The 27525-nt window shown below is 41.4% G+C and overlaps 1 protein-coding gene across 2 annotated transcripts in view; it reads right to left on the bottom strand.

Moving 5' to 3' along the window:
- The window catches only part of OSBPL6 (oxysterol binding protein like 6), a 161835-nt gene that overhangs the window by 84462 nt on the left and 49848 nt on the right, over nucleotides 1-27525 (bottom strand). For both annotated transcript variants that reach the window (XM_072121611.1, XM_072121609.1), the window contains exon 3: nucleotides 4681-4919. In XM_072121611.1, coding sequence (XP_071977712.1) covers nucleotides 4681-4782 — 102 coding nt within the window. In that variant the 5' untranslated portion in view covers nucleotides 4783-4919. The remainder of the gene's footprint in view (nucleotides 1-4680; nucleotides 4920-27525) is intronic.

Below are 27525 nucleotides of genomic sequence, written 5' to 3' on the forward strand. Positions count from 1 at the left end.
ATTCTAGTTTTGTTATATGCCATTTTAATCCATATAACCCGTCATATAAGAGGACTACTGAAAAATGATCTGTACAGAACAAGGAGGGTTTGTTTTTAGGCTCAATGGTCATAATGACACTTTTATATATATACCGTATATACTTGAGTATAAGCCGACCCAAGTATAAGCCGAGGCCCCTAATTTTACCACAAAAACCTGGTAAAACCTATATATTTTTTACTCGAGTATAAGCCGAGTTTGGGGTTTCAGCACAATTTTTTTGTGCTGAAAAACTAGGCTTATACTCGAGTATATAAGGTATATATATATCACTGACAGCAATCAACATGGAAGGAGGTCGGGGGAATTCTTATGCTTTGGCGTACCCAACAAAATACCACTGCTTCTATACAGGCTTAACTTTGCATCCTGATGTTTCGTGGGTTACAAGAATGGGGTCACAAGTGTTGAGGCCTGGACTCCACTACCTTTTTTTTTGGCATGTCCTGTGGTAATGCTCTTTAAGTGCCATGTGAAGAAGATTTGGATTAGTATCCTGAATGTAGATCTTCCCTTCTTTCGCTAAATGTTCCACCTTTAATATTCCACCCCAAGCAATTGCAGAGAATTCTCTTAGTTTGACATATTCTAGACATTTGATACCGGTTGTAGGTCTCTCATCCATTTTGCAACGAGTTTCATGACTTGAATTTAGGAGATCAGGTGATGGTCACCTCTAATAGAGAGTGAAGATAATATCAGAGCTGTTTAGTGACAGAATATTACTGGCTTTTACTTGATTGTATCACAAGTATATATACAATATTATTAGCAGCATAAGTATCTAAGCAGTTGAAGCTAAAAGAGCTGAGCTTCCAGAAACTCCTGAATTATTGCTTAGGAATCTGCTTTATATGAATCAACAGATTTGTAGCGTGAATTACATGAGCTCAGCAGTCCCACTGATCTGTAACCTAAGATGATGTAAGCATTACTAGAGAACAGCGCCATGCAGTTACTTTATATTGCCATTTGCTACATCTGTAAACTAAAGACAATTTTTGGCAGTCAATGACATGTATGGGGTAAGCCAAAGGTAGATTATTTTACAGACCACTTCACTGTTAATTCATATGTCGTAACCACTAGATGAGACGTCTCGAAGAACAGGTTGGGCTGCTTATTCGAAGATGGCTTTTAGATTAATCTTAGTTTATTATAGTTTTATAGTTTCTACAGAGAACGTAACCGAGATAACTATTGGGAAGCAAACAAAACAGTATAAACATGACTCCATGGGGTCAAGAGTATGTAACCAACATCATCCCAATCAGAGCATGGCTTCACGCCTGCTCCCTCATGAGTATCAGTTAGTGCCCTGTTTGATTAGAAACTTTAAAATTGGAAATAAACATTATTTAAATTTCATTAAAAATGTGTGGAACTAGTCTCGTGAAATAAGTGTAACAACTTTATTTCTCCGGCATTGGCCAGCAAATATGGACTAGAATAGAGATCCTTAGTCAGGACAGATGGGTTATTGCAGTTATATGAACTGTCACAGCTAGTGAGCCAAAAGAAAGTCTAATGGGATGCACTTTTCATAGTGCCATTAGACTGAGTTTAAAAGGCACTGGTGGTAACAGTAGCCCGTCCTCAGAGGTGCTAATCAATTTCAACAAAGTGCAACCCTGTATCACATTACACTAGCAGCATTTCCCCCCACGGCACTCTAACCAGCCATACCGCGGTCATTAAATGCCTGGGTTTATCAATGGTTAGCTCCACCCCTGACCGGAATCACAATCGGGGGCGGACGATAACCTGGTTCACAGTTGATTGGGCAACAAATCAACCTCTGCTACTTGTAGCTGATATCACAGCCGCGTCAAAGAACGATGCTGCCCCTCTTCAGCGGGATCGCCTCTCCTCATGACGCAGCTGGATGACCCACGTCCCATTAGACTTTCTTTTGGCTTGCTAGCCGGGACAGTTCATATAACTGCAATAACCCATCTGTCCCGACTAAGGATCGCTATTCTAGTCCATATTTGCTGGCCAATGCCTGAGAAATAAAGTTGCTACACTTATTTCACGAGACTAGTTCCACACAATTTTAATGAAATTTAAATAAAGTTTATTTTAAATTTTAAACGTTTCTAATCAGGCAGGACACTAATTTATAATTTCAAGTGAAACGTAAACCCAACATAAACAGTGTGTATCTCCCTCATGAGTATCCCAGCAATGGTATGCGGAGCAGAATAAAGCCTTAAAGGGGTATTCCGGGAATATGAACCTGATACAAAAACCCATGATGCTATAAATAAATGAATGTAACAAAGCTCAGTGTCATTAGTCACAAAATGGAGCTTAAATAGTTTGATTTTATGATTCACAAAATTTTATGGCCTCTCTAAAGTAGGTGGAGTTATCACCAAGATGGCCGCCACTGGAAACTACAAGTCCCATGATCCTTTGGTTCTCAGTATCTCCTCCTCCCTCTGATGCTCTGCTCCCAGTGATGATGTAACAGGTTTTCTTGCTCTGTTACCATAGTAATGATGTGTAACTGCCATCACCACAACACCGTCCGTACTGGATGCACTGCAACCAACCAACTACAGCCAAACATAGTGGTGATAACATGACCTGCCCAGACAGGTGCAGGACATGTGATGTGGACATGTGACCAGCGGCCATCTTGTGTCCTGTGTCTGCTCTGCAACGGACCATTCGGAGGAAATCAACGGACTGATTAAAGAGCCAGTAGCATTTTAATTCTCCATTACAGTCTATGTCAGCAGCATTTTTCTGATAAAGGGAGCAAAATTTTAAATAACAACTAATTACATATTAGCTTATATTTTAAGGACTTCTTTGTATATGAATTATGCCGATTCCTGGAATACCCCTTTAAGGAGGATACCATGTCTGACACTCAACTCCAAGTATAAACCAGCACAAGGGTTATGGGGTGTGGTTGGGGGTGTGGGGGTCTTTTGATTTAACAGAACAAAACAGGGTGTCACAGTCAGGGGACTTTTGGTTATCCTACTAGGTGCAGTGATTACTTTGGATGATGGATCATCCACAATCAACGGTGATGCAGTGGTAATGCTTATAGAGGAAGAAGAAGGTCATTTTAGTTGTTAGGGTTCAGGATATTTGGTTACTTCCTTGTGCATATCTCAAAAACACCTTAAAGTGCTGCAACACAAAGCACAGCCAGTAGGTTTCCACTAGGTCAACATAGTATTGCAAACTAATGTAGTATGTACAATTGATCATCTCATAACACACATATGTGGGACATATCAGGTTGAGAGAAAAGGTAAAAGGCATTTATATAATTAAAGTTCTTTTCTATGAATATTTTTAAAACAGTGAGACACTATGATACAGTGATTCCTAAAATGTATCCGTCAGGATTGCAGCTCTTCTGCACCTTAACACGTTGTCAGGTTTATATCCATCAGAGGTTAATGTCGGTTTGTGAGGAAACTTACATTGAGGGGGGTATAGTTTATAGTCAATAGAGGCCACTGAATCTAAGGCAGTGATGAAGAACCAAAACCCAATTAGTTCCCAAAGTGCCAACACAGAATTTTAAGCAGTGACTTTTTGCTTACTGCTCTGCCTCAACTGTCAATCGTATTGGTGTTCCATGGACACTAATACAGTAGAAAGAAGGAGGAAAAACTCCAATAAAAATCTGACACCATCCACACCTCCTTGAGTCCTGTCTGATGAACTCTGTGCTGGGACAGCAGCCTGGGCGCCTACAGAGAAAACTAGTACAATAAGCGACACATTATAGCCGGGGCATGGCACAGACTTTCCACTGGGGCCCATCAGCTTCAAGTTGCATCACTGCCGTGCCATAGGTTTGCCATCTCTGATCTAAGATGATAGGCAGACAAACAGAAAGGGATAGACTCTAAAATACCTTTTGGTTTCTTGTGAAGTGCCAAAATGTGCATGGCACCAGCAGGCCTCACAATAGTCTTAGGAACCTTATAAGTCCTAGCCTAAAGGCTAAAGTAGGCTTACTGCTGTTAGAACTACAGCTCTGGGTTCAAGTCCCATCCAGGTCAACATCTACAAAGAGTTTGTATGTTCTCTCCGTGATTGCATGGGTTTCCTCCAGGTCCTCAAGTTTCCTCCCACACTCCCAAGCATGATGACTATTGTACATACCCAGGTGAACTTTCTTAATCATGCCCAAGAAGGGCAAAGCAAGGACCTGAAACTCCTACTTGAATGGAGCTTGAATTAAAGCCTGTGTCCATAGAATTGCAGTGAAGGGGACACAAACCCTAATAAAAATGGCAGCCCCTAGATTGAGGTTGAGGTATAGAGGTTGAACTCTTCCATCGATCATGAAGTGATGACATATTCTAATAATAAGTCATACGTTTGTATGAATACCCCTTATTTATGTCTTTAGATAACTGGGTCTTTTTTATTGTAGAACCAGTGATTTATCCCCTGATTTCAGAATAAATTGCAGAAATGTGCGTGTTAAGGTAACTTGTAGTAAACAAATAAAAAGTTGCTTGTAAACCCGTCCCTTTAATAATGCATCCTGTTTCTTTAAAAACAAAAGGCACAATCTGATTTACAAAATTCACTATGTAAAGAACAGATGACAACCGAGGTCTTTACTGCAGAAGCCATTAGAATAATGATTCGTACCTGTCTGCTATCCCTCTGGGAAGAGGATGAAGAGGAGGCACTTTTGTGCGTTGGCGTTGATATTTTGTGAGCTGGCGATATGCCTTTGTCTTCTGAACTCATCTTCAAAGGTAGATCCTGGTATCACTAAGGGGGCAGCAAAACCATATCAGTCCTTATTCTGTAGCTCATGAAGTAGACAAAAAAGCTTCTCTCTCCGGGTGCATTTATGGCGATTTCAATTCATGTCATGATAAAGTCTGGAAGAAAACCCCAAAGATAATATACTCAGTATGAGACATGTTACACGTACATCCAATGCATACAACATACAACATACCTACTCAAGGACAAAACAGGGGGGAAGCCACATTATATATTTTGATATTGTTCAGATTGAGATAAACTGTCACATGTTTTTCCTATGGTAACCAAGAACGAAAAAAAGAAACTTGGCGACCCTTGAACGAAATCTACCAATAAAATTCATCACGATAAACCAGGGGCACTTACTCATAGAACCAGGTACTATGACTGTAGTAATCTTCTTATCTTTGATATCCATGGCCTCCTTCCTTTTAAAATCAACTTTTACAGTTATGCTAATGAGCCACAAGGTCTCTGGGGGCGTTACCAAAGCCCTTCCGTGCTCTGGCTTCACAGGATGTTACACTGTCTCCCTTCCCCCTGCTTCATCAGCACTTCCCCCTATCTCAGCCTGATCTCACAGCAGCAGATAAAGTCTCAGCACACAGTGAGAGGGGTTTAATTGCTGCTGAACAATGTTACAGCCTGTGAAGCTGAAGCATGGAAGGACTTTAGTAACAAGTCCAGGAGTCCTTCAAGCTCATTAGCATAATGATGGAAGTTGATTGTAGAAGGAAGGAGGCCTTGGTTGACACATATAAGATAATTACCACAGTCACGGTGACTGTCCCTTGTTTATCATGATGGATTTTGAGGGTAGATTGAGGGAAGATTTGCTTTATACTAGGGGCGGTACTGACATTTCCAGGTGCTAAAACAGGGCAGTGGGGGATCTATTAGGGGAAAATACCCTTTTTTTATTTTATGCATCCGAGTAAGTCATTTTACAATATGAAATAGTAATAAATATATGAGACAATAACAGTAAAGTAGGGAAAATGTTATAACCATAAAACAATAAATGTACATAACATTATAAACGTGGAACGTAAAGGTCAATCACCTCTGAGTAATGGAACTCATTCTGTGGTGCAGAGATTGCATAGAAAGCCAAATCCTACATTCCTTACTGCTATTAAATAAATGTATGCTTCACATTGTTCTCCATTAGAAGTAGAATTTTAAGTAAAAATTAAATGTACAGTAACGCAAGTTTTTTTTTTTTTTAAAGAAGGTCTGAGAAACAGCGCCACTGTTGTCTGTGGCCATGTCTGGTAATGCACATATTTATACTTTGACACAACAGGTGGAATTTATCATTGCAGTTACGCATACGACAGCTTTATCATGTATATTCATGTGCATCACATGGTGTCTTACGGAAATGCCCCTGCATGTTTTATAGCTACACCCTGCATGTTAGATAGGCCATCAATATAAACTTCCTATGCAACCCCTTTAAGACTTATTTGGCTACACAATTCATTCACCAGGCAATCTTGCCATAATTTGTACTATTATCTAGGAACCAGAATATCGCATGAGTGACTGATGCGTGTGGATCCCACCTCTGACACCTCAAGTCTTGTACCGATATATACGCTGGTGCTGCCCCTCTAAAATAAATATTGGGGTAGCAGTCCTTATGATTATCCTTCTCCACTGTGATCTATAGGAATTACAGAAATAGTAGAAGAAGAGCTATAGATGGTTCATAACTATCAGGCATTTATGGCATCTGCTGTAAATGTTTAATATGGCGGAAACCCTTTAGGATTCCTAAACCTACAATCCTGCAGCAGCCGCCTCCCTGTATACTTCTTTTCTCAGACACTTCTGTAGAGGACGAGGATGAGAGGCGACAGGGAGGGTAATGAGTCAGGGAACCACTGGGAGCTATTAATAACTACACGCTGGTAAACAAATCCTCTCCCACAGAATGAACCTTGGTCTTTCCTACACGAAAACAAATATTCTATTTTTGAGTTTAGTGCCCCCTTTATTATGTACCCACTTATATTGCTGGATAATATATACACTTACTCATCACTCCGCTCTATTTCCAACAAATGTAGAGTTCACATTCTCAGTACAATGTACATTAATGAGACGGACTAGAAAAGATTGCATCAAACTTTCATATCTTTATTAAAAATCAGTAGCCTGATTTTACTCAGGTTTACTTTTACGTTTAGTAAGAATTCTACTTTCCAAAGACATAAATATTACCTCACGATACATAAATATAGTGACATTGACCCAGATTTATTATGGTTTCTCCGCCAGTTTTATGGAGGAGACTAGTGCAAAAAACTAGGCCGGAGCCTCAAAGGAGTTTTCCCACCAAGAAAGTTAGGCCCTATCCACAGGATAACTGCTATTCGGTGGGGAATCTCTGTCAGCTCCATAGAGATTAATGGAGCAGAACGGTCATGCAAGGCCATCTGCTCCATTACTCACAAGGATGACATTTATGTGTAATCCGTTTTTTTTGTCTCAGATGATACTGGCATGCAGTTTGCCTCACTGATGCGCAGAATGCTCCAGTTTATTGAAGACTGGTGTTTAATAATCTGGCGCACCCTGCCTGTGCCAATCACACTTAAACTAAGTGCACTAGGTGTTCTTTGGTGCACTCAGTTTAATGGGCGTGCACCTCAATTATGTTGCACATTCCACACAAATGTGGCATTCGGTGAAAATCGAGATCAGAACGCCCCACTAGATGCAAAAGTTTTGTGCAGTGGCGGACACAGTACTAGCGCAAATATCTCTTAAATACATGTGCAAGCAGTTTGTATTTATGTGCAAATTGTGTCGGAAAAATGGCACAGACAGGCATAAATCAGGGCCAAAATATTCAGACACGCTTTTGTGTATCCAAAACTGTACCAGATATATCAGGGACACAGTGGATGAAGCTGACGCTGGATACACCAAGGGTAACTACACACCATTGCCCCCTGCGCCAATACCCCTGCTGTTTTGCAGGCATCAGACACAAACTTCTTTTGGCTATAAATATCCTCTGTAGGGAAATGTGGTATGAAATGGCGGCCATTCAAATGCCTGAGGATATAACACATGGGTGGCTCCGGTCTGCCACGGCTGAACACATTTAGACCTGTTCTTAGTTCCGGTTCTTGAACCTATGTTTTAAAATATATGAAGTTGTTGTATACCAATATGCACTTATGTAAAATGTTTGCTCACCGCTTCTTACTTAATAACCAGCGTAGACTGTTTTCACTTACTCATAAAATTTGGCATACAAATATTTAAAACAGGGTGAAAAATGTGTAAATTTATTTGCAAAGTTTTCAATCTTACCACCTCCTCTGCATTCACAACCTTACGGTTTGATATATTTAAAACCTGGTTGTGAAGAAATCTATAGCCAAGTTGGTGGGTAAAGAAGTGCACTTATAACTGGTTACATATGTATTTTCTATAAAACACAAAAATTTGGCCATAATGAATTAAGATCATACAATCTACAGTCCCCACAGGGGGTCATTTACTAAGGGCCCGAATCGCGTGCTTACCTGCACACAGCAACGGATTGTGAACTCCGGCGGACCTCGGCGGACTTCAGCGCAGCAGAGACACCTGGTGGACGTTGGAGGAACTGCCTTAGTGCATCGCCGGAAGACCCGAATCCACCGCAGAGAACGCGCCGCTGGATTGCGAATGGACCGGGTAAGTAAATCTGCACCACAGTGTTAAAAAATGGAGCTGCAGAAGACAGAATAAGCATGGGCAACTAACTGGCCAAAATGCTTGAATTGGTTTTAGATTAGCTTGTAGTAAAGTTCAATAGACGTAAATTTTAACCAACTTAAAAATTTGCACAAATTTACCATAAATCAATAATTACATATTTTATAGTTTATCGAGTATGTACAAGAAAAGAGTGTCGGAACAACCAAACTATAAACAAAATATCAAACTTTATTTACACATACCAAATATTTTGACAAACACTGACCAATTTAAAAACACTTAAAAAGTGTAACAAGTACACAACAGACTCAATGGGATGAGTATTGTGGGATCATCCCAAAGAAACCGCCCTGACTGCAATAAATAATATCGGTGTTGGTAAATAAACACAGTAGAACCCCAAAAGGAATCAATGGGTCTCATTGAGTCTTTTGTGTCTGTGTACTTGTTACACTTTTTAAGGGTTTTTAAATTGGTAAGTGTTTGTCAAAATATTTGGTATGTGTAAATAAAGTTTGATATTTTGTTTATAGTTTGGTTGTTCCAACACACTTTTCTTGTACATATTCAATGTTTTTTTGTGTCTAGAAAGCAACCTATGTAAATTGTGCTGTGCTGGACCCATACTTTTTGTCGCAGATATTTTATAGTTTATAAGGTTGAAAAAAAGACACATGTCCATCATGTTCAACCAAAAAAAGGAAAGGATTGGATGAGGAAGGTATGTAAGGGAAACCATTCTATATTATAACATAACCATCAATGTTATTTTGATGTAAGAAGGCATCTAGGCCCTTTTTGAAGCTCTCTGCTGTCCCTGCTGTGAGCAGCTCGTGAGCTCAGCTATTTCACTGATTTACAGTTCTTACAGTAAAGAAGAAGGGAATGCAGAACTTATAAATGTCCTATGCACATATGATATTCGTGTTAATTTTCTCAAATATATATTAAAGAAATTGCCCTTTAAGACAATGCCCTTTGGCTGGTCAGTTTCACCTGATCTCTTGTATTATAGGTCGCAGACAAAGGACCCATGATCCGTTGTCTGTACGCTGTGTGTCAATGGCATGTGAGCTCCACTGGGGCATAGCTAAAGAAGGTATGGTAGTAACTAAAACCCTGTTCCAAAGGCCTTAGTGGGCTCAATAACCCCAATTTCCATAAAAAATAAATTAGTACTATGGATTGCATGCTGTAGTTGGAGTCACTATTACAGATTTTACCTTTGGCTCTGGAGCTTACACTAACAGCTCTACGAGCACCACATCCTCGCTGCATGGTGGTCTAGGTTACATGGCTGCCCATCTTACATGTAATCATTGGATTATTGGACCTTCTGTGTAGCTCTGCTTCTGGAGAATGTCTGATATGCATAAGTAGAAGCCCAGCTATGCATATGAGCAGGGTATCCCATACAGAAAGGACAGGTACATCAATGCGCGTGCATGCTAGATTTTGAGGTGACGTAGAACATGTACTACAGAGACACACGAACTGTTGTAATAATTTTCTATTACACAGAATAGAATATAAAGCTTGTATCAATGGTTGTAAGATTCCATATACAGTTTCTAATACTTTATTGGCTCTATTTTCTTGAACTGCTTTGCTTAGGTAGAGCAAAATGTACAGTAATGATATATATATTTTGAAACGCGTTGGCAGTAGAGCGGCCGGCCTGCTGTTTGCATTGCTCTGTTGCAGTCGCCGGTGTGAATCTTACTTCTCCATAGCCGCATCTGTCTAACACGTCTTTTCATCACTGACACATTTGGCTTTTAAAACAGCTAGACAACCACAAATCTCTCACAGATCAAAAGGTCCAGGAATCATTTGCAAATGCAAATTAATGACAACGCTTGCCATTTTCTTGCTGGATCAATAGATTTCCATATTTAGGTTGAAGTTATTTTAGGAATATAAATAATTTAAGAGGATCCTCTACAGCAGGAGTTCAATATAACAACAAACACAACCAAAACAGAAACCCCTATATTTTATGATACATCACGTACAGCCCTTAAATGACAATCTACTAATAAACAAAAGAAAAGGAGCTGCACAAGACCATCAAAATTTTATATGCTTTATTCCAGTATCAATACATCAATATATACAACGTTTACCATGCAACTGAAAGTGACCAAAAGGAAGGGGAAAACAAGTAGCCCCAGATGGAAAAGGGGCAACCAGAAAGTACAAAAGCCACCCTCCTCCGAAAGCCCAGTGACCCCAGGGGTGTAATCTACTGTGCCCCCCCGTCCCCCCTAGGATTGCCCATTGACTGACCATTACAATGCAAAATTCAGAGTCCAAATAGAAAGAGTAAAGCAGACGGTGGTACAAAAATCAAATATTCAATATACCTAAAATGAAAACCGGAGGTACCTTCCGGCTTCAACAGGTCTATGTAACCAAAGTACACTCACCCGAAAGAATTGTAATGGTCAGCCCCTAGGGGGGGGGGGGGGCAGTAGATTACACCCCTGGGGTCACTGGGCTTTCGGAGGAGGGTGGCTTTTGTACTCTCTGGTTGCCCCTTTTCCATCTGGGGCTACTTGTTTTCCCCTTCCTTTTGGTCACTTTTAATTGAATGGTAAACATTGTATATATTGATGTATTGATACTGGAATAAAGCATATATAATTTTTATGGTTTTCCGCAGTTCCTTTTCTTTATCAATATAACAACAAAGACTTCACAGCTTAAAAGTCAACTATCACCGACAATTTATATTGTAAGAAGTGTGATACATGAGCCCCTTCGATGTCCCTGAGTAGTCCATGAGTAAGTAGTCAATACATTAATTGTACTCCATCCCAATCTTAACACCATCTCAATAAAATCAGACACACAAGGCTCATTCGCCACACACATGATGAGCAGAACGTTTCGTCCAACTCAAATCCAACTGGACTCTATGATGCTTCCTGAATTGATTTGGAGCTAGTACCACTATTTTTGTAAATAGGCCTTTTAACACATGTAAGGGGATCTGGTCTTCACCACAAGGAAACACTGGGTTGTTACCTCATGGGTAGTCCCATAGTGTACGGCTAAAGGTACAAGTGGAGGAAGGGTTGTGTCCAGCATTGGACATACCTGAGCAAGTCCCAGGGTCCAGAGCTGCCTGGGGGCCCACATAAGGCTGTATGTAATTAATCCATGGGAGTGAGGTTGTGAGTGGAGCTTATATAAAATAACCAAGAGGGGCTGTTTGGTACAATAAACTTGGGGATATTTTAGGGAACAGGAGACAGTTTCAGTTTCTGAATTTTTAATGCTGCCACGTGAGTTCACTGCAAAGGGGCCCACTGAGGCTCCTTGCGCCCAGGGGCCTACTGAAACCTAGAGCCAACCCTGGGTGGAGGCATAGTTGATGGATATGTTGATGACAGGACAGGCAAAGTTCAGAGTAGACGTACAACTGGCAGATGGCAGAGAAGAAGGAACAAGTTAATTTAGGGTTAAACACACAGAGGCAAGTAAATAGGCCAATAAATAAGGTAATGATAGGAATCATACTTGATAAAAAAAAACACATGTAATGGCCTAGTAAAAAGCATAAAGAGCAGTAATAGCCTACATGGAAAACAAGAACTAAGACATTGCCAGATGGACTATGCCTCTGAGTATTGGTATATTAGATTTAGAATTGGAACACAGAGCAATGGTAGGAGCTTTTATTTGGGTGTAGCATGATACATGTACCTCGCTTAAGAGTATGCACTAAGACAAGTAGGTAAACTAGTAAAGGTAATGGACTCTCTAGAGTCATACTCATACTCATTTTCTCAAGGGGCCACGTCAGCTTCGTGGTTGCCTTTAAGGGCAGAATGTTATTTTATTATTATATAAATGTTCCTACTTGAGCTGTTAAGTAGTTACATTTATACAATGTTACCATTACAATCAGACATTTGAGGGCAACCACAAAACTGAAAATAATGTTAAATAACAATAACCTGAGACACTAGCATGACCTGTATGTATGCCTACAGCATCCATAAGTCAGAGTGCCCCACCCCCGCAGTCCAGGGCCTCGCCAGCAGCCAAAGTGCCCCCAGTGCCACTCCAGCAGCCACTGTGCCCCCCAGCAGCCATGATGACCCCCCCCCCCCCTCCCAGGGGCTCTTGCTCTTCCCTCCCCTTCCATTGTGGGAATGCAAAGATTTAATCACCCACCCTTGCCCCCCAGAAACATCGCCAGCAGTTGTCTTCTTTGCTTCAGTGTGCACCAACTGCATGCATCGGCTCTGAAGTCGGCACATGTTATGATGCCATTACATCACTTGTGTCGGTTTCAGTGGGCGCACGCTGAAGGAAAGAAGAAGACTGTTGGAGCCGCTTCGGGGGAGCATGGAAAGGTGAGTATTGGAGTACCCTGCTCCTTGTACCTTTTCATTCCAACAGCTTTTCCTAAATTGACTTTTATCACTGGCATAATGTTCAAGGATTGTGACAAAGAGTTCAATGTGATAACATGACCTCTGAATTCCCAAAATCTCCATACAATTTATCATCTCTGGGATGTTCTGTAAAAACAAGTCTGATGAACCGTAGGGGTTGCACTTTGCAACTTTCAGGACATAAGGATTTGCAGCTCACATCTCAGTGCCAGATAGCATACACACAAAAAAACCCTAATGAAACCATACTTAAAGGGGTTGGTCACTTAACCTCACGTTTTTTGTAATGAGTGTTTAAGTGGGGGGGGGGGGATATTAGATAATTTACTAATATACATCTGCAACACCCCTGCCAACGTTTAGACAGTGGAGTATTGCCAATGAGGCCCTCCATCTGTATCTCCCCAGCAGATGAGCCTGCGCAACTCGCCTCAGGGAGAATGCAATCAGTGTTAGGCCTCAGTAGTTTTAGACCCTGCCTGTATCGCAAGGGTTAAGGTATGTGATGTTTCTTATCCAATGATATTCTTCCATGTGAACTGGTGTGTGATTAGAAAGTGTGCCACCACCTGACCAGGGAATGACAAAATCCCTGAAGAGGAAGGGGCAAGCTCTCTTAGGCACTAGCTACTGACAGAGGAGCTGCTCTCTAGCCAGCCACCTCTCTTACAAGAGAGGTCAGCTCTTTACCACCAGCTCTATTGGAGAGCACATCATCCATCCGAGCATACAGAGAGACAGTGTGAAGCACACCTTCAGTGCCACACACAGAACACCCAGGACAAAGCTGCAGCTTCCATATCTGGACACAGCTACATCCCAGCCTGCACCTACCAGGCTGGTGAATATTCTCCTGAGGATCACTCTCCATGACCACTCCAGTAATCCGGACTCCCCAACTATCTGGCATCTGCAACAAGATCGTTTGGCCCGTTGCCTGCCTTTGTTCTAATAAAGAACCGTGAGTTATTTTGGACAACGCTGTCTCCGTCTGTTCCCTGGATACGGCTGTAACACCAAGGGTGCCCCATCCATTACCCAGGGACTCATACTACAGACACCAAAGGGGTTGCCCCAGGGAAATTCAGTACATCAGCCTCTCCCTCCATTTTCTTGCACACACCACCTGCTGGAGACCTACCAGGTTGTAGGACAGCCCTCCGGTCCCCATACTAAGCACCATTACACCAGCGTGCCCTAGCCCGGTACAGCCAGCCACTCTGGTATTTTAGGCCCTGGCTGCCTCCAGGCCCCAAGAAAGGGCTAGACCCTAGTGGGGGATGTTGCACATCTATTAATAGTTCTGCTCTGCTTTCCTGATATGTAAAGTTAAGTTCTGTCTTTTACCTCATCAGCCAGACAGTCCTGTCCATAAAATGGCTGCAGATGGAGGATCATGTGATCTTTAACTGTCCATATACAATCGCCAGTTAGAGATCACATGACCCTACATGTGCGGCCATTTTATGGTCAGGAATGTCTGTCTGATGAGGTAAAAGACAGGAGGCTTTACATATCAAGAAAGGGGAGCAGAACTTGTAAACTTGCACAGGTTTGACTACTGCTATATATCCTCTCAGTAGATCCTGTTGAACGCATCAAATGCTCTCAAAACATAACAATACTTAAAAATTCAAGTAACCAAAGTAAATCCATTGCAGCCGTTGTGCGCCGAGTGACGGCAAGTACAAGGCTCAAGCTTAATTTGCATACAGAAATGAAAATTACCTAAAGAGAGACCGGAAAAACAAGCAAAAGTAAAAACTTGTTATTTCAAATAATAAATCACTTTCCGGTCCCGTTTTGCATGCTAAGCTATTGTGTAGATGGATGGGGATTTATCAGCCACTGAATAATTACCCAACAAGGCAAATCTATAGCTAAAACATGGTGAAATTTACCTAAGGAGAAGCTGCCGACTCAACCATGTCGGCCTTCATAAATCCTTTCATTCCTCTTAAACCCATTAAAGGGGTTGTTAGAGGTTAAAAATGGCTGCTTACTTGAAAAAACAGCTCCTCTCCTGGTAGAGAATGGTACTGCAGCTAAGCTCTGTTCATCTCTGTAAAGGTGAGCTGCAATACCAGCACAAGCCAATGCAGGTGTGGAGCTGTTTTTGGAAGAAATGTGCAGCTCATTTGGCCCAGCTAATTTAAAAAATATATATATTTCGGTGTTCTGTTCTATATGCAGTAACTTTTTTATTTATTTGCCAATGTTACAGTTTGAGGACCTCTGTTTTACAAGACGAGTGGTATTTTTTGATGCTATAATTTGAGGATGTCCATAACTTACCGGATAAGGAGCAAAAATACCATGTTAAAAAAAGAAAATATTCATTTTCATCTTCTTCAAGCAGTAATATATTTTCATTTTTCCATAGATAGGGCTGGTTGAAGATTGTTTTATGAAAGAGGAGTTGTACTATTCTGGGGTAGATATTATTTTTTAACTTTATATTATGCTCCAAAAAAATTTAAAAAATGCAATGTGAAGTATAACATGTATAAAATGGTGCACATGCTCTGATCTTTAGTGTGACAGGTCAGGTGCTGGACAGTTAGATGGTATGACATTTACCTAATAACGTGGTCCCTGCTCTGCAGCTGACCGACACATCTATTCAAAGGATTCCCAGCTCAAAAACACACATATATACACTCACCGGCCACTTTATTAGGTACACCATGCTAGTAACGGGTTGGACCCCCTTTTGCCTTCAGAACTGCCTCAATTCTTCGTGGCATAGATTCAACAAGGTGCTGGAAGCATTCCTCAGAGATTCTGGTCCATATTGACATGATGGCATCACACAGTTGCCGCAGATTTGTCAGCTGCACATCCATGATGCGAATCTCCCAGTTCCACCACATCCCAAAGATGCTCTATTGGATTGAGATCTGGTGACTGTGGAGGCCATTTGAGTACAGTGAACTCATTGTCATGTTCAAGAAACCAGTCTGAGATAATTCCAGCTTTATGACATGGCGCATTATCCTGCTGAAAGTAGCCATCAGATGTTGGGTACATTGTGGTCATAAAGGGATGGACATGGTCAGCAACAATACTCAGGTAGGCTGTGGCGTTGCAACCATGCTCAATTGGTACCAAGGGGCCCAAAGAGTGCCAAGAAAATATTCCCCACACCATGACACCACCACCACCAGCCTGAACCGTTGATACAAGGCAGGATGGATCCATGCTTTCATGTTGTTGACGCCAAATTCTGACCCTACCATCCGAATGTCGCAGCAGAAATCGAGACTCATCAGACCAGGCAACGTTTTTCCAATCTTCTACTGTCCAATTTCGATGAGCTTGTGCAAATTGTAGCCTCAGTTTCCTGCTCTTAGCTGAAAGGAGTGGCACCCGGTGTGGTCTTCTGCTACTGTAGCCCATCTGCCTCAAAGTTCGACGTACTGTGCGTTCAGAGATGCTCTTCTTCCTACCTTGGTTGTAACGGGTGGCGATTTGAGTCACTGTTGCCTTTCTATCAGCTCGAACCAGTCTGCCCATTCTCCTCTGACCTCTGGCATAAACAAGGCATTTCAGCCCACAGAACAGCCGCTCACTGGATGTTTTTTCTTTTTCGGACCATTCTCTGTAAACCCTAGAGATGGTTGTGCGTGAAAATCCCAGTAGATCAGCAGTTTCTGAAATACTCAGACCAGCCCTTCTGGCACCAACAACCATGTCACGTTCAAAGGCACTCAAATCACCTTTCTTCCCCATACTGATGCTCGGTTTGAACTGCAGGAGATTGTCTTGACCATGTCTACATGCCTAAATCCACTGAGTTGCCGCCATGTGATTGGCTGATTAGAAATTAAGTGTTAACGAGCAGTTGGACAGGTGTACCTAATAAAGTGGCCGGTGAGTGTAGTTACGAAGTGGGTGCAGGCATTCTGGGACTGGACCTCAAAAGTTCCTCAATAGTAAATTAAAGAGAATGGGCAGCACTCCAATTAAGGTTAAAATAGTAATGTTTTCTTTATTCCATGGTGAGTAACAAAAACTGTGACGTTTCGGCCCTGAAAGAGCCTTTTTAACCCCTTAGCACTCTGTGCCGTAGCTGTACTGCGCTGAGTCCTGCGAATAGCGCTCAGCGCAGTACAGCTACTACGCAGAGACAATGCCGGTTCAGCTCTGCACAGGAGCCGAACCGGCATCGTGGGGTCACGGGATGTCAGCGGTAGAATCCCCGGCTAACACAGGTTTTTAACCCGTTAAATGCATTTAACATGCCTTCCGGTGGTCTTTCCCCCACGATCTGCGCCCCTGCACCGTTTTCGGGGGCGACGATTGCTGCCATGGTATTTCTAGGGTCCGATCGGGATGCCTGAAGGCAAGGCCTTTAATATGGAGTCTGTGACACCCCGCACCGGCCAATTCCCTGACAGCCCCACTCCCCCTTCTTCACGCCCATTGGCGCCAAGGTGGCGAATTACTCAACAGCCGAACATGTGTACAGGTCGTCCCCGCATTTCATACAAAATATGTTCTGTAGGTTTGTTCTTAAGTTGAATTTGTATCTGAGTCGGAACTGGTATATTTTATAATTGTAACCCCAGCCAAAATTCTTCTGGCCTCTGTGACTGATAAGGGGATCGCACTGGTTTCGGACGCCATCTTGACTACTGTCCGCCATTTTAAGTATTAGCCAGGGGTAACCTGTTTTCTCGCCTGCCAGCTAATTCCCTTTTGACATTTAATGAGAATCCAGTCTGTCCTTCATCTTTAGTTCTATATTTTGATTCTAGCGCTAGGTTATCTTCTTCTTCTCAGGGAAATTAGTATAAACATGTCTGTGAACAAGGTCTATTAACCTTTTCCAAGAATGTGCTGGTAAATTCAAAATGGACAATAGCATTACAGTATTCTTATCTCCTTTTCCACGCCCCCCAATGCTGCTTTTTCTGTTTTGATATATGACTGTGTTTTTTTGGGAAATAAACAGTGTGATTTGAGTGCATCTGAAGACGGTGTCTGCATCTTGGGTTTGTTCTCTTCTCCCTGGTACCGGGAGCCATGAAATATTGAATTTGAAAGCCACCTGTACAACTGAAGTAAGGGCGGTTAAGCCCTAGATAAAAATCTCTAACAGTGACAATTGGATTTTAAAAATGTTGGGTTGTAATAAGAACCAGGATTAACAATAAAGCTTAATTAAAGACACCTTTGATAACTGTTATAGCTGCTTATTGTAGCCTAGGGCTAAAATTCAGTAAATTACAACATCCAGAGGTTAGTTTGTAATTAGGGGTCGTCTGTAAGTTGGGTGTTCTTAAGTAGGGGATAGACTGTATTTGGTAATGCTCAACAACCACAAGTATCCCTTTATAATTGCATGTGTTCTGCCAGAACTGTGTTTACAATATTAACAAGTGCCCCCTACACAACATGCACCCATAGGGATAAATACAAATGCAGATGACTATAATCAATATACAATATAATTTATAGATAATGCCGCAAACATTTCATGTTTCAGAAAATGGATTCATGATGTTTTTGAAGAATCATTGAAGCAGTAGGTCATCGGTATACATGGACAGCATGATATGGCGTTGCCCTCTGCAAGGCTTCTATACTTAGCAAAGTGGGAAAGATCAAGTAACACATCCAAGATTAACCGGGTCAGCGAGCCCTTTCCTCAGCCATGTCACTGTGCACAGATGGGTGCAGGATACAGCCAGGCACTTTATTGGAAAGCCAAATGCCCTTGTGCAAGCTAAGAGGAGAACAGCTGCTCAAGAGCAGAATACCCAATATTCCCATCGTAAAGTCCTAGTTTCATCTGAATAAAGTAAAATTGATTGGTGCTCTAAAATGAACACTAACATTTTAATCCCCTTGAAATATGTTAAAAGAGTTGGCCTACTTTTCTGAAACGTCAATGCTTAAATAACAATTCCCCATCAGAATAATTCCAATTAGCAGCAATGGGGAAGAATTATCAGAAGTGTCTGTTCTAATTGATCATAGCACCAAATCAGAGTTCAGGTTTTAGCTCATAACCTGCTGTGGGAAAATAAAAGCTAAGCTGTGATTGGTTGCTATGAACAAATAGAACGGTTTCAATCTCAGCCATTCTGATAAATATCCCCCAGTGTTTCTATAATATATAATCCCATTTGCTTCATTATAAATCTGTCAGCAGACTTTAAAGGAACACTACAATCACAACTTTTACAGGGCCTGAAAGGAGGAGCAGGACTCCAGGTTCTAGCAAAGTTCTAGGAATACATTTAAAAAGAAGTCATGTGCCCCGCACCCTGTATCATTCAATGAATGAGCTTTGACTAGAGCAGTGATGGCCAACCTTTTAGAGCCCGAGTGCCCAAATTTCAACCAAAAGCCACTTATTTATTGCAAAGTGCAAGCACAGAAATTTAAGCAGTAATTTATTTCTTCTTGTTCTTTGACAACTTTCAATCGTTCAGCCTCCTAAAGACACCAATGCAGCTGAAATGAGGAGGGCAAATTCGCCTATTATTGTAGGAAGATTCTGCAGGAAGATTCTTTGAGTCCTGTCTGGTGAACTTCATGCTGGGGTGATGGCCTGGGTGCCCACAGAGAGGGCTCCGAGTGCCGCCTCTGGCACCAGTGCCATAGGTTCGCCACCACTGGACTAGAGTGTTCCTTTTTTGTCAATCTTTTCAAGAAGTCTTGGAAAATATAGTGAAACCATTTAACATACCTGCAGACAGCTATTTAAAAGAAATCTACCATAATAATAATTTCTTTGTACAGAGCTGCATAATCTGTGTGCGCTATATAGAGCTTGCCAAATCGGTCCTTGTCCCCAATGGGGCTCACAATCTAATCAACCTAAACTTGGGACACTTACTCAGAGTTATCCGTGGCCCCTTTACTTCTAAAATCAACTTTTAAAATGATGCTATTGAGCCTAAGGGGCAATGCGATGTGATGGGGCTTCACAGACTGTTACACTGTCTCCCCCTGCCCCTGCTCTTTCCACACTTGTGCAGTGAGTACTTCCTGTTGTAATCGCAGTGCTGGGATAGCAGGGGGAGAATGAAAGCCAGATCACAGTGGTGCGAGCTTTCAAATTACATAATTAGCATAATTATAAGCATTCACATTAGAATTATTTAAAAAGTTGCTTTTAGAAGAAAGAAGGCAAATCCAGCACCTGCATCTATGAGTAAGTGTCCCTGTATTTGAAGAAGAGATTCATATTTGTGGTTATAGAGCATCCCATAAAAAAACCTAAAATGTACAATCAAAACATATTTTGAAACATCTACAAAACTTTTGGCATGCCGTTCCAAAAAAAACATCACATACTAAGAACCAGTCCTCAATAATAACTAAAGAATGGCCACAAACATTTGTTCTATTTGTAGGGTGAGGCAACAAAAAACCATTGTTGTACAAATATAACAGTCAGAACATTGTGTAGTATACATTCTAATAAAGAAGCATTCCATTAACATGTACATCCAATACATTTAATACCAACAAAGATGAACTTGTATATCTTTAGTTTTAATGTTTGGGTCATGTGGCATTTTATAATATAAGGTAATGATCCAGAATTCTTCTTTTTTGAGAACTGAATTACCTCAAATACATCCTATTTTGTTTGTTTAAAGGAACACCATAACAAAGCTACCATAATTTTTGGACTATAAGGCGCACAAAAAATCCTTTGATTTTCTCAGCAATCAAAGGTGTGCCTTATAGTCCATTGCGCCTTATATATGAACCCTACTAACAGACAACAGCTGCCTTGAAATGTGCGCAAGTCTGCCACCTGCTGGTCCTTCATCCTTACAATCAGGTGCGCCTTATAATCCGGTGCACCTTATAATCCGGTGCACTTTATAATCCGGTGTGCCTTATATATGAACCTAGACGTTTTAGCAGGCATTTATTGATGGTGCGCCTTGTAATCCGGTGCACCTTATAGTCCGAAAAATACTGTAATTCATTGAATAATGCTTGCCACAGGGAGGAGAGAGGAGGGAGGAGTATAACTCATTGGGGCTTATTTACTAAGGGTCACGGATCGCACTTTTGTCGGACTGTTTCCCGGTTTCGGGATTTGCGCAGCTGTGACAGGTGGGTTTGCGCTGGGATTGTGTCGCACGCAATCGTTTTTTGGCTCAGCTGCGCTGGTTTTCATGCGACGGAAATCGGGGGCGCGCCGTCAGACAATCCGTCTGATTCCGACATTCTCGTCGGACAATGAATTTTAGGTGATGCATTTATTTCAATGCACCGGACAATGCATTTTAGACAATGCATTAATTTCACGAAAGTGTATTGTCCGATGATAATGCACTGTGCCATTATTCACGAAGATCGTACGCACAACATCCTGCATGTGTCGCTTCCCCACTCAGGTCCGCCAGAGGTTACCTTCTTTTTCCCGGTGCATGTAAGTGCATTGTCTTGCAACACAATTTGAAAGTTACATCCCGCGCTCAGTCCAAATCAGTTGGATCATCCCATGCACGCCCCCCGATTTCTGTCACATGAAAGCCAGCGCAGCCGCGCCACAATCCCATCGTGTGCGACACAATCCCCAGTTAAATACTTGTCCAAGCAGTGCAAATCCCGAAGCCCTCAAAAAAACCAACAAAAGTGCGTCCGCAGACCCTTAGTAAATAAGCGCTATTGTCTTTGTATTTCTAGAACCTAGAGTTATGGTCCTCCTTTCAGGCCCTGCACAAGATAGTATTCAATGAGTTTACTTTGACTGGAATGTTTCTTGAACCAAACTGTATGCTATCCACAGGATAGAGGAGAAAAAGCTGATCAGTGAAGGTCCGACTGCTGGGACGCCCACAATTCCAAAAATGGACCACCAGCAATCAGGACAATGGGGTCCTGTTCTCCTTAATGGGTGGAGCAGCAGGTCGAGCAGAAGTCCTGCCGTTCTGATAAGATTATGTTATGTTATGCCACACTTTCTACACAAGGCTGCTTTGCTCTGTTAAATTATGCGAAAAACAGGGAAACATGCACCACAATTTTTTCCAATATTTTTCAGGAAAGCAATAGAAGATACTATCTAGGTCTCCAACCCAGATGTGAACAGGGCCTATGCTACATTCTACGTTATTTATAGCATTTGTACAGAAGGAAAGTATATTGCCAAGTCATCTAGAATGTTTGTTGCAATAAATCTGGAACTTGCATAGAGACCATCAGACCGTCATGTTAATATCATACATGTTCATTGGGCCATGGGTAAGGGAAAAGATGGAGAAAACGTAACTGGTAACTTTAAAAATTGATATTTGTTTCATGTTACACGCAGTCACACATTGTCATGTTGAAAACTTTGCAGGTTATTCCTGAAAAGAAGTTGTTGTTAGACAAAAAAGTGGACTGTCTGTATCGCAGTCTGGTGACATCACGACAAGAGACTGCAGGACTTTTGCATTCTGTCACATCAACTGGCATCAATGTATAGAACTCTAGGTTCTGCAAGGTTCTGCAGGTCAGTTCTCCTGGTTGGAAACAACATCTGGGTGTAATGTTCTGCGGAGGCTGAGTGACAGGTCAGTAGCCTCTGTGAGCTAGTAGTGTGACTTAAAGGGGTATGCCCATGAAAGAAAATTCTCAAATTTCAATCCCCTAATGATGTTTACACAATAAAGATCCTTTTTAACCATTTACTTTACAATTCTACTCCGTTTTATTGCTGTTTTAGCTCCTATTACTAATTGATGGTCAATGAAAAATTCCAGACGGGAACTCTCTAAGCAGACACTTTATGATTCCTCTAGTGCTGTGAGATGCTGTGTGCTGACAATGTGCTTAGATTGGGTTTATGTACACTTTTATTTAGCTTCTGAATACATAGAAAGAGAGATGAAACAGATCAGAGAGGAGATGATGAGAACCATGAGATGCATATAACACATGACATTCTCATCTCTGCTACATCTCAGCCACATACACTGTCAGATCTGCTGTGCCTCCATCCCCCCTCACCTGGATAAAGACCTTATCTGTCTGTAGCTTATCTGTAGCTTGTAGCTTTTCTCTCCTCAGGCTGGTGGGAAGTCTATTTGTGAATTCGTCTTGGAGTGCAGAGAGGAGCCCAGTGCAGCTTCAGACAGGAAAACAATATGTCTTCCCAGCCCTAAAGTTCAATTAACAGTCAGATCCCTGGGAAACCAAAAATTGTGTACACCAGGACTGATAGAGACAAGTTGAAATTGGATCTGTGAAATGCATTTTTTTTTGTTAATAACAGTGAATTGAAGAATATTTATTTTGCTATCCTGAGTATATTTAAGAATCAGTGGCAACTGATTGGCTGAAGGGGTAGCGTCTGGTCATTCCATTTATACCTGCTAGTTTAACCCCTTCCCGACGCGCGCCGTACTAGTACGGCGCGCGCCGGGTCCCGGTGCATGGAGAGGGCTCGCGGGCCGAGCCCTCTCCATAGCCGGTAAGTCTTTGCTGCATATTGCAGCAAAGGCTTACCGGTAACACCCGCGATCGGTGCTAGCACCGATCGCGGGTGCTTTCACCGCGATCACCTCCGGCAATGCGCGGATCTTCGCTCCCCGATGACGTCACGGGGAGCGGTGATCCGTTGCCATGACAGCATCGGGCCTCACGAAGGCCCGAAGCTGTCTCGTTTTAACCTATTCATTACAATGTGCTATCAGCACATTGTAATGAATGAGGAGTAAAATCCCCATATACTGCCATATTGCAGTATGGCAGTATATGGTAGGATCGATCAGACAACCTAGGGTTAAAGTACCCTAGGGAGTCTGAAAAATAGTTAAAGTAAAAGTAAAAAAAAGTTTAAAAAAAAAAAATTATATTAAAAAAACCTAAAAATTCAAATCACCCCCCTTTCCCTAGAACTGATATTAATATTAATAAACAGTAAAAATCATAAACACATTAGGTATCACCGCGTCCGAAAATGTCCGATCTATCAAAATATAATAACGGTTTTTCACTGCATTTAACCCCGGAACGGAAAATAGCGTCCAAAGTCAAAAATGACATTTTTTTGCCATTTTGGAAAATATAAAAGAATTAATAAAAAGTGATCAAAAGGTAGCACAGTCCTAACAATGATAGCAATGAAAACGCCATCAAAAGTCGCAAAAAATGACACCACCCACAGCTTCGTACACCAAAGTATGAAAAAGTTATTAGCGCCAGAAGATGACAAAATCAAAAAAAAAATTTTTTTACAGGAGGTTTTAATTTTTTTAAATGTATGAAAACATTATAAAACCTGTACAAATGTGGTATCCCTGTGATCGTAGCAACCCAAAGAATAAAGTAGACCTGTCATTTGGGGCACACAGTGAAAGCTGTAAAATCCAAGCCCACAAGAAAACGTCGCAAATGTGTTTTTTCACCATTTTCACTGCATTTGGAATTTTTTCCCGCTTCCCAGTACGCGCCATGGAACATTAAATACCGTCACTACGAAGTGCAATTTGTTACGCAGAAAATAAGCCATAACAGAGCTCTTTATGTGGAAAAATAAAAAAGTTATAGATTTTTGAAGGTGGGGTGTGAAAAATGGAAGTGAAAAAACTAAAAAAGGCCAAGTCGTTAAGGGGTTAATGTACCTGTGCCATTATTGACTGTCTTTCTGGCCCCTTGTGAGATTGAAATAATCTGCTTTGATCCTGACCTTATGCCTTAACTCGACTACTCTTCTGCTTCACAATTTTTGTACCTTGATGCCATTTTGGTTTTGAAACGGTTTGTAAGACTTTGCCTTGTTGTCTATCATTGTCATTCTGTACTGTGCACTTATCTACGGTGGAGACCACTGCCATGTTGTTGTTTGCAAGGGCCGGCAAGTAGGCAGGGACAAAGGTTGTTGGAAGCACAGGGCGCCTGCCTTAAAAGCACCTCTGGATTCTTTATTGGATCATGCTTTGGATCCTGCCTTTCCCACCAAATCTGATGCTGATTGAACAAATGCAATTGAAACTTGTCCAATGACATGAACTGACATAACCCAAACATACATTCAGAGCCTCTTCTTTTCAATGCAGAGACATCTGGCAGCAATTATGGCTGCCAATGGCGGCTCCATGTAAAAAAAAATATTGATTTCTTCATGTGCCAGTTGAACAGAACTGTAAATTCAAACACTTCACCTTTGTGCTGTTATTTTTATAATAAATATATTTTTGATTTCCTTCTCCCTTATGTTGTTTCATTTTCAATGCCCAGAAGTGTTATATTTGTTCATATTCCATTGTTTGACAAAAACTAGATGGTCAATAGGTTACAATGGATTTTTGCCGCAATAAATGTGTAGCTTCTAAATGACTGCAAAGGTCTTCTTAATATAACATTACAAAACACATAGTAATTATCACATAAGCCATTTAGAAGTCGGAGAGAAAAATATGAAGATAAAACATGGACATGAAGTTTTGCGCTGAGCCAGGGGTTTCGGGAGCAGGACACAGGTCGATCACCTGATCGCTCCACTGATCACCATGTTTAAAAACCAACTGTTGCTGAAATAATAAAATCTTAATTTCCTTTGGCCTCTAATGACACAAAAATTATGAATATGATCTGCTAATTTGCAGGTTATTACTCAGTGAATACAATCCTGAATTGCCAGATCAAATAAAGCCCCTTTTCTTCTCAGTAAAAATTGTCTTGATCTGACCTTAAAGAGACGCAGCAATTACATTAAAATATCTAATTAAGGAAAATGACTTAGAGGCGATCGTATTAAATATTTACCTAGCTGGTTCAACAAAGGGTTTTCTTTTTAACAAACCTTCCAAGCTATCTTTATTACCATAATTACCGTGCCTGGTTTCCAGGATATTCTAGCGGGAAATCCTTTATGAAATGAATATGCCTATGTTCAGAGGATGAACCCCTTTTAACCTTTTAAAAAAGTGAGATAAGTGAATGCAATTTATCTACTCAACATATTGTCAGGGCCGGATAATTCAATATGATTTGTTCTGAATGACCAGGTACAGCTGTTCACACACTGTTTCATACGTGTTTCAACAACAGAATAATGGGAAACCCTCTGCCCCTTCCCACTCCTACACACACGTGATAAGAGACTTAAAGAATCAATTTAGGACACTAAAGTACCTACAGGTCGTTATGGACTTATGATATAGGGTCCCAAATCGACCTGTATGAAGACTGGCAAAAAAAAAACCTCTTAGGGTACATTCACTTGGGCGGGCACATGTCAGCGCGCTGCGCTGTTCACCCCTCCCTTCTCCATAGAGCAGCGCAGCGCCGACACTTCAGAAGATCCAGTGCTGGTGCCCCCTCTCACAATGCGGGAAGTGAAGCTGGGATAATAGCATCTCTTTACTGCGCATGCGCTTTACCTAATCGGTGGAGATTTATGAAGACTGGCACATCATTGTCACGGTTTAGATGGATTCAGAAAACAGTGTAGAGAGAGCAGCAAGAACTAGGGGAACAGAGAAGAGAACACCGACCCTTACTGAATGGCTTAGCTAGTCCCTGCCTGCGGGCGTTGGACAGCTTTCCCGGATACTGTAAGTAAACCTTGACCAACTAGTAATCCCAGCATGCACACAAACACACAACCAAGACTGAATACAGGAAGGAGGGCAATAGGGAGGACAGGAATAACAGGTAACAACCAGAGCAAATCCACATGGCACTTACAATTACATAAACACAGACAAAGGGGAACAGACAGGAAAGTGATGAGAGAATACAAGAGAACAGACACCTTTAAAATCTCTCATCACAGAGAAAGTAACAAGCAAAGCTGTAGATACAACAAAGACTGAATGATCCCTTAAATGGACTCCTGATAGGATACCACAAATTAACATAGCTGAGACCTAAAAACCCTAGCAAGTAATGCAGAAAGACAAATAACATAAAGACAGGTATAACCAATCATACTACATAGCGCAGTGGTAGGAGACCAGAGGGGCCACAGGACGCCGGTTCCAATCCTAACAATCATGCACCAGTCTTAACAATCTCTACACCCAGTGCAGGATACTACGGATTTACTAAGAGGTTCCAGCGCAGCACTCATTTGCCAAAATTTAAATCTTTGCCATAGTTTACAGCTATAAAACTTGCACAAAAACCGGGTGGAGGTTATAATACATTTGGCTGGCCGTGTGTACCTGGCCACACCCCACCATGCCAAGTTTAAAAAAAAAATTGATTAATAAATCAAATGCATGCTGTACAACTCATTAGAAATATGAACGACCATCTTTAAAATGAAGCTCCATGGTTAAAGTTGCCTGCTTTAGTCGATACCTTTGTGTTAGAAGAATCTGCAGATGAGAATCTCTTCTGTGAAAAACCAACAAGTAGTGTTTGATCTCCCTGCAATGCCCCTACAGGGGCAATGAACCATTACATAATCCTCATTAAAATCAATAGTCTGAACTCCAGGGTCGGAAATTGGATCTTGTAAAAAAAAAAAAATTCTTAAAATCCAGATTAAACAGATATTGTATAAACATCACCGTAATGTAAACTACAATTAGAAAAATTATCAATTCTAGAGAAACACAAGACGCAGCGAGTGCCATGTCAGCTTTGTAGTATGTTCTGTGATCCCTATCAA

Source organism: Engystomops pustulosus, chromosome 8 (assembly GCF_040894005.1).
Source record: "Engystomops pustulosus chromosome 8, aEngPut4.maternal, whole genome shotgun sequence".
Taxonomy (NCBI): domain Eukaryota; kingdom Metazoa; phylum Chordata; class Amphibia; order Anura; family Leptodactylidae; genus Engystomops; species Engystomops pustulosus.